Raw genomic sequence first — 15,058 nt, 5'->3', positions numbered from 1 at the left:
ATATAAAAAATAAATCTCACATCTCTGTCTTTTTAGATCTGCTGTCCTGTGCCTCCTCTGCAAATCCTACAGTTGCCCTACCCATTTCTGAAGGCAGTCCCTCCGGCTTTTGCCTTCCCATTCCCCAGACAAAAGTTTTGTTAGCTTAATGATATATTGCTATTTGAATATTCCCCTTTAGGATTCCAGAGAACTACTGCTCACCAGGAGGGAATCCCAGTGGATTCCTTGCAGTGGACTGCTACGGCACTACGTGCACTGCATTTACTAGCACGTGGCTACTTAGCAGGTAGAAAAATAACTGGCAGGTGCTGGAGTACCATCTTCTTAGAAAAAGCGATGTTTTGGTTGTTAGGCTGCTTATCTTTCAAAAGCATTATCTTAGCCTTATTAACATGTTTCTGTAGTTATATGTCTCCCTGCTTGCGTTTTCCAGTTAGCGTCATGAAGAATTAATAATAAAAGTACTTTCTGACTAAGAAACTCCAATCTTTCGTCTCAGATGAAAGGGAATACCCTTCCCCCCCTCCCCTTCTTCAGGGTGCCAAATAGCAGTTACATTCAGCAAAACTGGAAAGCAGAACAAAGGTCTCTGGGCTTGGTGCTCTTCCTCCAAGAGGCACATTAGGCCACTGATGCATGAGAAGCCGCTTATCTGTTCCAATCTAAGGAGAAATGTTTCTCTTGCTTTCAGCCAGAATATGAGCAGAATTGTCTAGAAGAGTTTCCTTTAAGCCGAATTTGTTTAAACGTTATGTTAAAACATATGTTTTGAATGCAGCAAATAGCCTTTCTCTCCTCAAAGGAACTTCCTCCTGGTTCGGAATTGTGTTGTGCACAGCAGTCAGCCCGACTCCAGACTTGGTTTCAGGTATTTGCTCTCCAAATTATGTGAACCTAGGAAGCTTCTCATCCCAAGGCTCCTTAAAGTAGTCTTCCAGAAATGCAAGATTTTGCTTTCTTTTAAATTCAAAGCAGAGAGCAGCATTTTGTCCCACTTTTGTTCTAACAAGGCAGAACAAAATTATTGTTTGCCTTCTGACTCTTGAACAATCGAATGATAACGTTTACTGTTCTGTGACTGGTTCCATTTCTGTTTTCCAGCAGTCACTCCTATGCAGTTGTAAAATCCATGTTTCATGTGTTTTCTTCTCTATTGTCTTAACCTTCACGGCCAGTCTCTCCACAGAATCTAATAGTGCTTTCAGTCTTTTATCTCTCATAGGCTTGATTATTGTGTGGATCTGCATGACTTTCCTGTAGCTTGTGAGGAGATGTCCAGAGAGGAGCATGGGGTTTGGATCAGAATCTATAGAGGAATGGTGCAGTGCATTGAAACCTGCCACAGGGAGACAGAAACCTGAGTCCCGGAGAGCCTCAAGGCTCATTTCACTGAAGCTATGGGAGCTTTGAAGACTTGCTTGGGCAAGATTTCTGTTTCACATATTTGAAAGGCAGCTACCTGGGTCTCTATACGTACTCTGAGGGAAAGCTGCAGAACAGACAATAACATTTCACCTTGTCTTTATTTGGGGTTAGATAATCCTTTGTCCACAATAACCCCTTTTACAGGTTTCCTTGCTAAGCAGTTTAACACCCTAATAAGCTACACGTTTCAGCAGTTCTACAATCTACGCAGTAGCCACTGCACATTTTGTGGTCGTAAATGCCTAGTTGCAGAGGCTAGGTCATTGGTGAGGGGATGCGGGAGGTGAGAAAGTGTTTTTCAGGCTATGTAAGTAATTTAATCTTTTACTTCCTCTTTAGTATATATTTTCAGTGATGCCTACTCTGTTGAAATCAGTTTACCTAGTTTTCACAACTTGGCTTATGTGTTTGATGTTTTTTATTTAAGTGGTTCTTTCCATGTCCCCATCTGCTCATCTTAGAGTAGCTACAGCTTTTGTATTAACTAGGAGCTGGTTTGCAGCCACAGAATTGCAATAATCCTTTTTTCTTTCTTTTGAATGAGAAACCCTTTTGCTGACAAAATAAGTAAACTGTCAGAACAAAACATTCCTGTCAGTCTGATCAACATCCCGAATAAATTGTTTACAAGTTCATTGGTTGTTTCTGAACTAACGGGTGGTATGCCAGAAACCCCTTCATTTCTTATTCTTCTCCTTTGCAGGACGAAAGGCTAAATTATGTGTTCAGTTGGTCTTGTGAGCTGTGGAAATCAAATTTAAACTGCTTTAACATTACGTGTGCATCTCTGATTTCAGCCTGAAATTTCCAGATTTCCTCCCTTGCCTTTCTCTCTGCCTTTTAATCGCGTTTGTTACCCCTTTCTATGTAAGTGGCACTTGCATACCACCTGCGCTCAAAAGAAGGAGCTTCCAAAATTAGTGGCAGGTCAGCAGCTTTAGTTTATAGTGTGAAGAATGCTGTGGCTACACCTGAGGGTGGGGCTTGACATTTTCCTTTCACTCTTTATTTCTGCATGAACAAACACCAGCAAGTTTCTGAGTGACTTCAGCTGCTCTCATTATTCCAGAGACACTGGGTTTCTCTCCCTTGCAGAGCAATAGCTTTTCATAAGCGGATCTGTAACTTACTTACAGCTGGCTTTTGTCCCACAATTTTCGTGCTTGGGTCCTACGCAACACCTCCTGCTCAAACCCATGTAGGGTAGGACCTGAACCTTCAGTGGTCTCCTCCGTTGCCTCTGTCACCTGCCACATGCCCACACTACAAATTCTTGCTCTTTGCCAGCTGCTGCCTTTGTGTTCTTCCAGTTTGTTCAGCCTTCAAGTGCCCCTAAATCATACCACTCTTCTGCTATCTCAAGTTCAGTTATTCTGCATCTGAAGCTATATGGCACCAAAGAACGTTCACCACCTACTCCTCTGGCAATGGATAGTGTACGTTGTTTAAACATGCCGTTGTTTCTACCACTACAGTGTAGAATTTTCTGTTAAGTGGCCCAGAGCAAATCGTCAAAAATACATGTGATGCTCAGAATAACCTGTTACAAATTTGTCCAGAAATCTTGGGATTTCTTATGCACTCCACTCGTGAATAATCAGGGGTTTTCTTATATCAGTCAGCTGATCGTTTCTTCTCTTGCCAAAAGTGCCAGGACCATCTCCTCTTTTATCTTCTATTCTGCTAGCCTGTTATGTACTCTGAACAAACAAATATGGGTCAGACTATATTGCATGGGTTTTTTTTAATCAAAGGAATTAACCTCTTAAAAGTTAAAACAGTAGATTTTACAACTCCATTTCTAAAATGCATATTTGCTTTAGCTTACTGACCATGAGAAAGCATATTTGCAGCAGTCTATTTTTTAAATCATCAAATTAAGAATAAATTGTTACTACCAAAACGTCTTGGATTTTTTTTCAGGTTCTGAGTTATGTCCGTACAGAATGGGATCCACTTGATGCTAGCTTCAGCACTAATCAGCCTTATCAGGTTTACACAGTAGAGCACTCCGTCTCCGCAGACAAAGAGCCCATGGCTGACAGCTGCATCTACAAGTGTGTTAGAAACAAAATTCAGTGTGTGGCCGTCACCAGAATACCCCTACGATCCAAGGCCGTCAGCTGTTGCAGAGATGTTACAGAAGACAAACTAGTCCTGGGTTGTGAAGATTCGTCCATAATTCTGTACGAAGCCTACAACCAAGTGACTTTGTTAGCTCAAGCAGAACTGCTGCCTGCTTTAATAACCTACCACCCTTCCGGAGCCATATTCATGGTTGGCAGCTCTCAAGGGGAGCTGCAACTTTTTGACACAGCGCTGTCCCCAATTAAAATTCAGCTCTTGGCACAAGACTATTCCCCTGAGGCAACTATGCAGTTCAGTAAACACTTTGACGTGCCCAGCAGCCTCGTCCAGATCCAGTGGGCTGCTCCTCGAGTGGCGTCTGCCAGCACCGCTGGCATGGATGTTCATGATCTGGTGTTGGTTAGATTTGACAAAGGACCCTTAGGAGTACTTCACTTTAAACTCGGTAAGTTACTGAGGGCATCTGTTGGACGTGGAGCTCTCAGAGGAATAGCTGTACCTCACAAGTGGTTTTTGTACCCTTGTTTTAGATATATGGGATCATAGTCTTAAAAGCCTGCAGTTGCAGTGATACCTGAGGATGTGGACCGAGGAGCTCATTATGTTTTAAGTTATTTAGCATCTTCTCATGTGGGGTCTGACAGAATAGGGCCCCCTTCTGCTGTCGCACCAAGGTCCTGTTATGTTCCCTGCTACTCAAATGAAGCATGCCAATTCCTCATATAGAAAATTCTGTATTATGTAATTTTAGGAATATTGTTAATTGTGTAGTAATACCCCTAACAAGCTAAAAGAAGCTTTATTTAATAATTGAATAGTACTGCTGTTTTCTGAGGGGTTTTTTTTGTGTGTATGGTGCAGCCGTCCTTTCCATTACAACGTGTATTTTTCCCAGTACCCTGTTCTTCCTGACTTCAGTACATAATGTTACACCATTTCTTTCCTTGAAGACTTTTCACACAAAAAAGAGAAGGTTTTCATAACCTTCAGAGAAGTTTGGTGTCTCAATTTGCCAGGAGTTGTGAATAAAAGAGGAAGTTATAGTACTAATTTTAGAATTTATGTAGCACTTCTCGCTTCATGTGTAAGAAGACTTTAAGGGATTAAACCCATAACTATCTTCATTTTACAAACAGAATACCAAGGAGCAGTAAATGAAAGCTAAAAGGCTTTCCAAGAGTTACACAAGTCAGTGGCTGAACTAAGAGTAAAACCCCTGCAGCTGCTCGTCACTGAGAACTGCATTCATTCCATTCAAGTCAGGCGAGTTACAGGGGTGCGAAAACCCGCTGTGAGAGCTAAAAAACCAATCACGCTTAAATCTTCTGACTACCAAGCCAGTGTTTTAGCAGAGCAGACAGCCACGTCGAATATGCTCGTATTCTGGAAAATGTCAGCATTTTGCCCACTATCTGTCCAAGGAAATTGTACATCTTCACAGGATTTTTTTAATGATTCTTTTTTATAAAGATATTGAGATTAGGAAGAAGCCTTTTAAAAAAAAAAAAAAATCCCAAGGTGTCCATATGGTTTGAAAATCTACCTCGTTTCTTATTAAGGTGTGCATGTAGTTTGGTGGGGGAAAATCCTGACTAGAAGTACTGCAGACCTAAACATTTAAAAGATCAAATTAAAAAAACTTACCTACATATGCCACTGCAGAAAGGTGAACTACTACAATAGGATGTTAGCGACAAAAATACGGCATTGACTTATGGTTGTGTAGTTTTTAAAAAGCTGATCCAGATTATTACTGTTATCCAAAAAAGCCTATCAAAAGACCGTTTCCAAGTTAGCATTTATTTTGAGATGGTTCAGCTGCCTTATGTTCGATGACAGGTTTAATAGTTGCAGAGTACCCCAGAACGCTAATTATAACAGCTATTTGATGTTTTTGTGCGTGTTGGCCATTAAAACAACCCGCTCTAAATTCCCTCTTACCTGTCGAGCAGAAGGCACTCTAACCACATCTACCTTGCTTTTCTTCAGCCTCCCTTGTGGGGTTTTCTCACAACAGCTTTCCAGAAAGCACAGCTTCCCCCCTTGCTATCTTTAGCACATTTATGTTCTAACGAAGGCAAGCAGGCTCTCAGTGTAGGGATTTAGAGGCCTTTCCTGCTAATTGCCAGCTTGTAAACTTAATTGGACTGTCTCCCTGGGCACCGTTCCTAAATCAATTAGGCGGTGAGTTGGCTGTCACCTCTTTTTCCCAAGCAGGTTGCTTGGAAGCGCACCACCCAGGAGAAGTCAAGCATCCAAATGGGAAGATGTTGACCTCTACAGCTGAAAGTTATCACGTTTTAAAATTCATTCTGCATAATTACCATAAAATCTCTTCTAGGAAGAAGGCAAAGCTCCCTCTATCCCTCCCTTCCTGCCTCTCCCTGCAAATACGCGCTGTTCTCTGTTATATCCCAGTTTTCAGGTTTAGCCCTCTGCCCAGTTTGCCACGCTACCAAGGTGATGGTGTGCTCATCAGCTGGCCCCTCTTCCCAGCCTTGGCAGTTTTTATCTCTCTGCTGCTTAAGAAATAATGCCAATACAAATTATATGAAAAATTTAGGGGTCCATGACAGCAAAACCCAGGCAGCTATTCAGGACTAAATAAAATCAGTAATTAATTCGTGGCTTGGAATTGTTTCCCATAAAATCTGTTAAGAAACTATGTCAATGAGATTAGGGAAATATGTTTTTAACTTCCAGCTGACATATTATGGTTTTGGACAAGTTCTGTGAATTCTTCATTGTGCTGTCTGGCCAGACTTATATCAGGAAAAGATTGATGTTAAATTTACCCTCAAACATTAATGGCAAATATTTCTGGTGTCCAATGCCAAACTCATTTTCAGAAGCATTGCAGCTTCTTGACGGTCATGTCAACCCAGATTTGGATAATGCCAAACTTGGTCCTGGTGCCAGTGGTTCAGCATTGCTGGCCTTGGAAGACATTTTAAATATATATATATATACACACACACACACGCACACAAAATTAATTAGCATGCAAATAAGTATTTTCATCTTCGCTTAGTGATTAGTGTGAAAAATGCCCAACTTACATAATACATTAAAAAAGCTAAGCATTTAGGAAGAATGAAGTCTCCCGTACAATTAGATATTATCACACGTACACAGGTTAAACGCAGCTGTTGCACAGTATAATGTCCATAGGCTTTAATACATGCAAATGTAAAGCAAAATACAATAGACAACCCTTTCTTTTAGGTAATTACACTAAAAATCTAATCTATTTATCTGTTACAAAACATAAATATATAATTTTTTTTCTCCAAAGTGTCAGAGCTGTGTATACAAGTTCTCAGAAGATTACTTGTCCTCAAGCTATAGGCAGGTGTTTTCCTCTACTTTTTTTTTTGTTTGTGAAAAGTTTGTGAGCTGTGTTTTCTATCTATCAGGTCTGCTTTTCTCCGTTATCAGACATTTTATCCTAGCTGTTCTATGGCTTTAAAATTAACATTGAAATTTAGCTTGTTCCTTTTCTCATCAGAATTTTTTCCTTAAAATTAGATTTGACAAACAATATCAGTGAGAAAATAAAAAAAAAATGTGTGTTTATTTAAAGAGAAGGGAACAGTAAATTTATTCTGATCTCTTTCTAATTTCTGGAGCAGTAGTGATAAAGAATACTCCAGCCTAATGGCATAAAGCAAGCAAGAATTTCTAAAATGCCATCTGTGGCTTATGTCACATGGTCATACGGCTGCTCAGAAACAATAAATAACATTTATCTCTGCAGTTTTTCAGTTCAGATGCTGGGATCTACAAGCCAAGAACACTGAAAGTCTTTTTATTTCTAATTTTCAGAGATAGAGTGCTCTAGGTAAATCATGTTCTCATGGAGTGAGCAGCGTGTTGCTTGTTTTTTTCCTTTACGGTTTCATGTGAAATTGAAATTTAAAGGTCCCCAAATGTTGATATCTCCCATGATATCCCCTTACTGAAGAAATGCCTCACTTACAGAATTTTGCCAAGCTGGAAGTTACGTTCTAGAGCAACTGCAATGTGGAGAGTAATTGAATAACTCCTGCTTTCAGGTTTGAGCTGCTCTAAACTTGTGTACGTAGGTACGGTTCTGTGGGACAAATGCTGGGTTTTGGTGTGTATTTCCCCGCCAGTAGGCAGTGCGAGGAACACACATAAAAAACACTGGGAACAAGCTTTTTCTACTGCGTTTAAAACAAACCTCACGACGTGATGTTGTAACTAATAGGTGTTGACCACATTTTCTCAGCCTCCTTGTGTGAAGTTCACTGATGGTTTTTCTCTGCTCTCCAAAGCACCCTCAGTCTAAATATACCAAGGTAATAAGGAGCTATCTTGCACAAAAATTTAATAGTGAAACCCATTAACTTAAACTTCTTAATTTTAACCAGCAGCAATTATTTTTAACTGTGCCCAAAAGTAGTCAGCTGCTGGTCTACATGCTCCTTACGCTGTCTTTGGTTTTCGTATTTCATGTAAAAGGTGTGATCTCAAGAGGACAGCTGGGCCTGGTGGAAATCATCCACCAGTACATTCGTTATGATGAGATACAGGAAGCGATTAACGTCCTGAACACCATGAACTGGAACACGATGGGGCGTCAGTGCTACATATGCTTGAGTGCCATTGCCAATCACCTCCTTAAACAGAAGCTTACGCCAGACAGAGAAGGTAAGAGAGTGATTGTATTTTCACTGTATTTTTGTGGCGTCATTGTAATTCATATGTGGATTACGACAATACATTTATTGACTGTTTAAAGAAGGCAATAGTGAGAGTCCAAGCAGTCAGCCAGATTATGGCACTCCATAATCAAACGATGTATGTAGGCAAGTCACTTCAATGAAATCTGGATCAATGTGTTGATTGCGTTTTAGTTCATTTGTATCAGTAATGCTATTGAAATAATGCATATTTTAATGTATATGTGGCATAGGCATGACTAAGTATATAAAGCACTGTCTCTATGTGCTGCAACTTTGCTGCATTAAAGAAATTTAGCTTATACTGCAGACTAATGGCAATTAATACAGGATTCAAATATTTGTTATATATTAGTACAGAGCACCAGCTTAAGGAGGGGCATTTTCCTGCCATGGAGACAAGAGATTTTAGTATGTTTTTTAAGGTGTTTTTGAATGGTCATTCTTTCATGACAAGATCCAAAGGCTTTGAATACACTATCCTCTGCTGCCTCCTTTAGGATTATAGCATTTGTCCTCACTGTAATATTCTGGCCCCCTGCGGTAGTACCTGGGTTCCCTCACAAGAAATGATGAATTTTAGGTCCAGCCTCGTCCCTGCTGAAGCCTGTTGTGATGCGCTCCTCTTGATTCTCTGTTTATGTTGAAACTCAATAGACTTCAAGATTTGAAGTGCCTTGATTTAGGGAAGGTGTTATCCTCCAGTCTAGCAATCAGACAGCTGGGGACCAGGCATCTTTTGTGGCAAGAAAGAATCCTTAGGATTCCGGCGTGTTTGATGATAGAAAAACTCCAAGGTGTCCTACATTGCTGCCAAGCCATCAGCTATCTCGTTTGGGGGGATCTGATTAAAAAACTCTCTGCATTGCAAGCATAGCGTATCCACTCTAAATAAAAGGTGCTTTTAAAAGGACCTGTGAAAAGGGATGGGTTTCAAACTCTTGTAAAAACATGCACGTTATAAAGAGATGTCTGTGTGTTCCCCCCATGCAGCTCCCTAACACTGTTTACAGGAGATGGAATTTCATTCCATCCGGAAGTTATTCTTTATCAATCTAACAAATTTGGCATGGTAATTTATTTTCTTTTTTTATTAGCAAAACCCAGTGGGGCCTTTTACTTATTGCAATGGGGTGGTTATCTTTGAGATATTTGTTGTGTCTTCAACATCAAGCTGGGCTCTCTAATGAATCTATAACTGTGATAGTAGTCACTCATATTCCATGTACATTGAAATATTTCAGAAGTACAAAACATGCTGTCAGGAAAACAGCAGTGCCAAGAGAGTGCAGCTTGTTTTTGCAGAGGTACTGCTTTATTCAATTTTAATCTAAATTGACTGCTGCTCTGAAAGAAAATACCTTTAAAGTTCAACTTGTCTAGATTTAAGATAAGGCAAAACCTAATTTACTAACACTTTGCCTGTGTTCCTAACACAGTACTATTAGCACATTTAGAGCTATCAAGTCTAATAAAATAAAATATAACTCTGCTTGGAAATAAAGAACCATTATCACTAAATACAGAAATGGCTAGTTCAAACAAATGTTAATAACAGCAAATCAATTAGATTTTGTCAGCCTAATGAGACAATAGGTTATATATTGCTTTTAAAGCCCACACAAAGAGCTAATTAGCAGTAGCAGTTTGCACATTCACTCTCAGAGGAGAACCTATATAGCAAATATATAGCAAATTCTCCCTGTTCTGCCTATAAGGACTTGCACTGCATACTAACTCTCAAGCAGAAGTCACATGACATAAATATTGTTGGTCATTAAACTTCTTTTCAGCTAAGTATGTGGGACACATGTATACTGTGCATTTTCTTCTATTATTTATAAATTTTTGTTTAAAAACACGTTAGACAAATGTCTAAGAGCTCCTGTTGTGGAATATAGCAGTCAGAAAGTATTTAAAGTGGAGAGAACCTCTGTGACAAAAGGGCTTTATTTTATTGATTACAAGGCAGGTTATCCTGTTCCCTGCCAGTACATGCTGTAGGAGAGTCAAACCCTTAGGGTTTCTAGACCCTTCTACGTAAAGTTTTTAAAGAACTGTGGGCTGAAGAAGGTTCCTTAGACCTCAAGGCCATCACAAGAAGGGTTCTGTCACCCGCTGACCTGTGATCGCTGAAAAACTGAACTTCCTTGTTGTTTGCCCAAGAGGACAAGGACAGTTTGAGCTAATTGAGAGTTGATCTCTACTGGACAAACTTGTTCAAACTGTATTACTCTTATGACTCACATTTAATTGTATGCTGCTGGTGAGAACTTGTGTTGTAGCCTTCTCCATCCTTTTGACAGCTTTTGTTGCTCAAAGTCATCGCCAACCCTGCCTCAAAGTGAAAGTTTGTATGCACGTTTGTGTTTGTACAACCTGTCGTATTTTAATTTCATCTGTCCTACAACTTCATCGCATTTTGTCAGCGTTTGAGGAATTTGACTGACTGCAAACATGAGCAACCTGTTGTAATTGAAACTGTTCCACTTGTTTCATTGCCGCTGTGTTTGAACTTCACAGCACAGCTCGAGGCAAGCCTTGGAACCTTCTATGCTCCAACAAGACCTCTCTCGGATACAACCGTGCTGGAGTACAGGGACCCAATCAGCAGATATGCAAGAAGGTTCTTCCACCACCTGCTCAGGTGAATGACAGTTTCAACTTCTATCAGCTTAAAATTAATTGCATATTTCAATAACTACCTACTTTAATGTGGTTGACATTTTCCAAGAGGACCACCCCTGAAAAAAATGCATTCATTGTTACTGTTTGTTTAACTTGCACTTTGCTCCTTTCACATAGAGCATTGCAGATAGGATGCTATTCAGAGTTCTCTTATCGATACACTTAAAATGAATCACCCTTCCCTCTTAGCTCGATAGAAGAAAGACAGCGTGCTTCCGAGAGCTTTATATTCAACAACTTCTTGTAGATGAACTGTTGAAGCAGCTTTGCAGCTTGGAGAAAACGCCGAGTTTCAATAGATGCTAAAACGCAAGTGAACGGTGCACGGTCCAAGACATAGTTGTCTTTGCACCATTGAAATCTGGGCATTTTGTAAAGACGATAACTATATGTAATAACAAGATGAGAATACTCACCCCAAAAGTTCACATGTAAAAATTCGTATTCCAGTAATTTTCAGTGAATTTTCAGTGCCATTAAAATAAAAGGATAAAATGAAATTTTATATAATTTCTGTAAATTATATATTAGAAGAGTCATAATACCAAATACCAGAATTTATAGCACATTGATTTATTGATATATTTTTCCTTCAAAATGAATCAATAGCCTAAATTTCAGTCAGTTGTATGCATCAATATACAGCAGTTTAACCCGTTTATGTGATTTACCACAAATATAGCTGAGACGTTCCCTCTGAGCATTATCCAGTGGGTGAAAATAAGGAGACATTACCTTCTGAATGATGCAATGTTTGTAAGACCTTGTTGAGGAAGAGTGTTGAGGAGGACGTAGTGAGAAGACTTTCAATGCACCCTTTTTCGGCGATTCATCCAGATTATATACATGGTCTGCATGTGCAAATCTAGGAGCTGCAGGTTACTTTGACAGTACTTCTTTCAAATCTTAAAGAAATACCTTATACAGTCTTTTGCATTTTGAATCTGAATAGGATCCTCTTTCTGCTAAACAGGCCCATTCCAAGGGGGAAATTATTCCAAGTAAAGGAATGCTCCAACTATCTGCATAATATGCACCAGCCTTTCACTGGAGTTTTCTTAATAGATGTAGCCACATTAGTGGGTACAAACTCTGCTTTTGCCTTTCCCTTAGAAACCAGCAGGGAAGGTCTGTTGCTGCAATGGCCAAGCGTGGTGGCTGTGGGCCAGCTGCCTGCAGAGGACAGATGTGGAAAGAATGCCTCAGAGATTGCTGAGAGGTGTAACTATGGCGCTGTTACATCTGCAAGAGAAAGGTGGATTCCTTCTGACTCAGGATTTGCTTCCAAATGCTAGCAGGCATGCAGAGGCATGGGGCCCTGGCTAAGCTTTCCGCCCTTGGGCTGCTGCTCACAGCTGAAACCCTGACTCAATTCTCCCAGCAAACAAGCCGCAGTGTCAGAATGCTGCGTGGACAGACAGGAGGTGTGTGGGAGAGGCTCCCCATGTCCTTTACCCCTACTCTAAAGCAGCCCTTAAACAATCTACGGTTGTGGCGGTTTTTGGAACAGACGCGTGTTATTTGGCCATTTCCCTGTTGTCAACGGGATTTGTGTTTGGATGAATGATGGGATCATGTGATTTCTGCAGAACAGATGGTAATGCTTAAAGCTTATCTGAGGAGACATAATCTAAGTACCAAATGAAACGTTCAGAAATGGGAGATTTGTCTGATAGAAAGCAAGGAAATGGTGTTCAAAGCTGATCTTTACTGTATCAAAGTGGCTGTGCCTTAATTGGTGTTTATTTCCTTTTAGAAGTTTTCTTAAGTGGCTAGAACGATTTGCATGTAGGCTAAGCAGAGTACTACGGATTTGTTGGAGGAATGGCAAACCATGGTTCTGGGTGACAGAGTACCATCTACATCTTACATGCTTAGCACTAAATACTTGCATGCTAGTTTCAAGTAGTTAATGAATCTCTTCAGAGTAAATTTTTGTCATTGCAGTTGTGTCTGCATGGGCAAACAAAGAAGACTTCAACGCAGAAGCACTGTAAACTGTCAATGCCAACTCGATGCAGCACTAGGGAGCATTTTTTTACTCTCTTACAAGCTTGACGAGACACAAGCAAAGTGATCACTTTGTACACTATTGCAGCAAGAAATGGAGGAGACATAAGTTAAATTATGTGCTGGTATTCAGAAAGTATTTCTTGGAATAGAGAAGGACCTTCCGCAAATCCTTTGGACTTTAGAGAAAGCAAGCAGTAGATGCATAGAAATTAAATCTAGAGGATAAGGAGAGAAAACATACTTGGAGAAAGTCGGAAGTGGGATAGAAAGTGAGGAAAGTGGCATTAGGAGCATGAGTAGAAGACAAGGTATTGGGGACAAAATCCTAAAGGCAGGGATGGGGACGCACAGAGCCCTGCAGAGGGGCAGTACAGAGCGAAGTGGGGGAAGACAACTTAAGACGTGTGTGGTGGGCTGCAGATGAGACCAGACACATAAGGGATGGACAGGGAAGGGTGGAGTCTTTCATACAAGATTAAAGCATTAAAAGGCTGAAAGTTTCTAGATCTAAATCTGAAAAATGTTCATATAAACACAAGTTTTCACCCCCCTCTCCAGCTTTCCTTTGAATGCCCCACCAATCTGCCTTAAGCCTTTTCTAGAAGGACCCGCTCTTGGGAGAGAAACATTAATTCATTCTACATGCTGAGACAATCTTTGACCTGCCTGCTGAGTCTGCCAAAAAGGTGCCAGTTACTGTTGTACTTTTAAAGCTGTGAGTGCCTGTATTTACTAGAGTTGAGAAATAGAGTTACCTTTTAAGAAAGGCTATCCTCACCTAGTAATAATCACGTGCCAATGATTTTAATCTGTACTATTGGCTGAAAGGTTGCATATCCAGTTGCAAATAACTGGAGACATCCATTTTCACATTATCAGTGAGATCATAGACTAACTATTTTTCTACCATCAGAGGTCAGTTTCTAGAAAATGCTGAATGCTGTGGTGGTAGGTTCTGTCTTCTAGGTACCAGGCACTTTAGAAAGAAGATGCTCTGTCATTCGTGGCTGTGTTTTAAATATGGTGCTGCAGCCCGAGATGGGCCAAAGAACACTGACAGCATGACTGAAATGGATTGCAATCAGAAGGAAGGAAAATGCGTTGCATTTTTGACACAGACATATTATTTGTATCCATCGTTAGAAAAGCTAAGTTCTTAAATGTGCCACCCATGCAGCATCTCCAGCTTCCCCTAAAATAGAAGCTTAGGGCTTTGCAGGTAGAGGCTCTGAATGTAGAATACCTCCAAAAACAGATGTTTGGTATACAAAATTAAAGGCCTCTTAATTATATGCCAAGAATTCATTACAACAGTGTTCATGGAATGAATAATTATTTTAATTTTAAATTCTTATCTGTAATTAAAACCACAGGATCTGGATTACAAGTATAGAAATATATCTTAGGTGTTCCTTGCCACTTGAGTAGCAGTCTAGTATTTTATTATGATGTCACTGCATATAATAATACAATGCGTTAGATCATTATGTAAAATGTTGAGCAGAGGTGGATTTATTAGGAAGCCTTGGGGAGTCATAACCTTCTTGCCCCCACCCTTTTCTCGAGTGCTGCCTACTAAGTGTATTTGTGTAACAGGGGAGTGGCTGCACAACCTCCTGGCTCTGTGTAAGAGCCTCCTCTGGCGTGTACAGAACATGGAATGGGATGGAATCGTTTTTCACTGTTAACTGTGGCATCGCTGACTCATGGCTTTGCTTCACTCTGATCAAGCATTTGTAAATTGTACTTGTCATATTTTCTAATGCATGAAATTATCTTGTTTGCTTGACATACACACATAGGCACAAATACACGCCTGCTCTGTTTTGCTCAGGTTTTTCTGTCTCTCTCAGACAGAAGTGAGACAGTAACAGAGCATGAGCTGGGGGTAAAGGCTGGGCTCGAAAGTGGAGTCTGAAATGCGGCTCAGGAGATGTGGAATTAGAATGCAGCCACAGCTCCATGTTTCTGCAGTGCCCTTTCCTCCTTTGTAACTCTGTTCTTGTGAATACACAATATAAGGATCTTTTTTTTTTTCGTGGAAAAATACTAAGATTCAAGACTATTTGGACCTTTCCACCTAATAACTCCATTGAGAGAATATCATTGGTCTGTGGGTTTTTTCATAGTACAAA

The 15,058-nt window shown here is 40.2% G+C and overlaps 1 protein-coding gene across 1 annotated transcript in view; it reads left to right on the top strand.

The window, feature by feature from the left end:
- Positions 1-1,572: 1,572 nt before the first annotated feature.
- The window catches only part of WDPCP (WD repeat containing planar cell polarity effector), a gene marked incomplete at its 5' end in the record, with an annotated part of 59,896 nt that continues 46,410 nt past the window's right edge, over positions 1,573-15,058 (top strand). The window contains 5 exons of the mRNA XM_009873211.1: positions 1,573-1,694; positions 2,739-2,864; positions 3,352-3,961; positions 8,002-8,190; positions 10,746-10,869. Coding sequence (XP_009871513.1) covers positions 1,573-1,694; positions 2,739-2,864; positions 3,352-3,961; positions 8,002-8,190; positions 10,746-10,869 — 1,171 coding nt within the window. The remainder of the gene's footprint in view (positions 1,695-2,738; positions 2,865-3,351; positions 3,962-8,001; positions 8,191-10,745; positions 10,870-15,058) is intronic.

The sequence above is a fragment of the Apaloderma vittatum genome, unplaced genomic scaffold (assembly GCF_000703405.1).
Source record: "Apaloderma vittatum isolate BGI_N311 unplaced genomic scaffold, ASM70340v1 scaffold16657, whole genome shotgun sequence".
NCBI lineage: Eukaryota > Metazoa > Chordata > Aves > Trogoniformes > Trogonidae > Apaloderma > Apaloderma vittatum.
The sequence above is the reverse complement of the archived record's forward strand: the minus strand, read 5'-3'. Positions and strand labels throughout refer to the sequence as shown.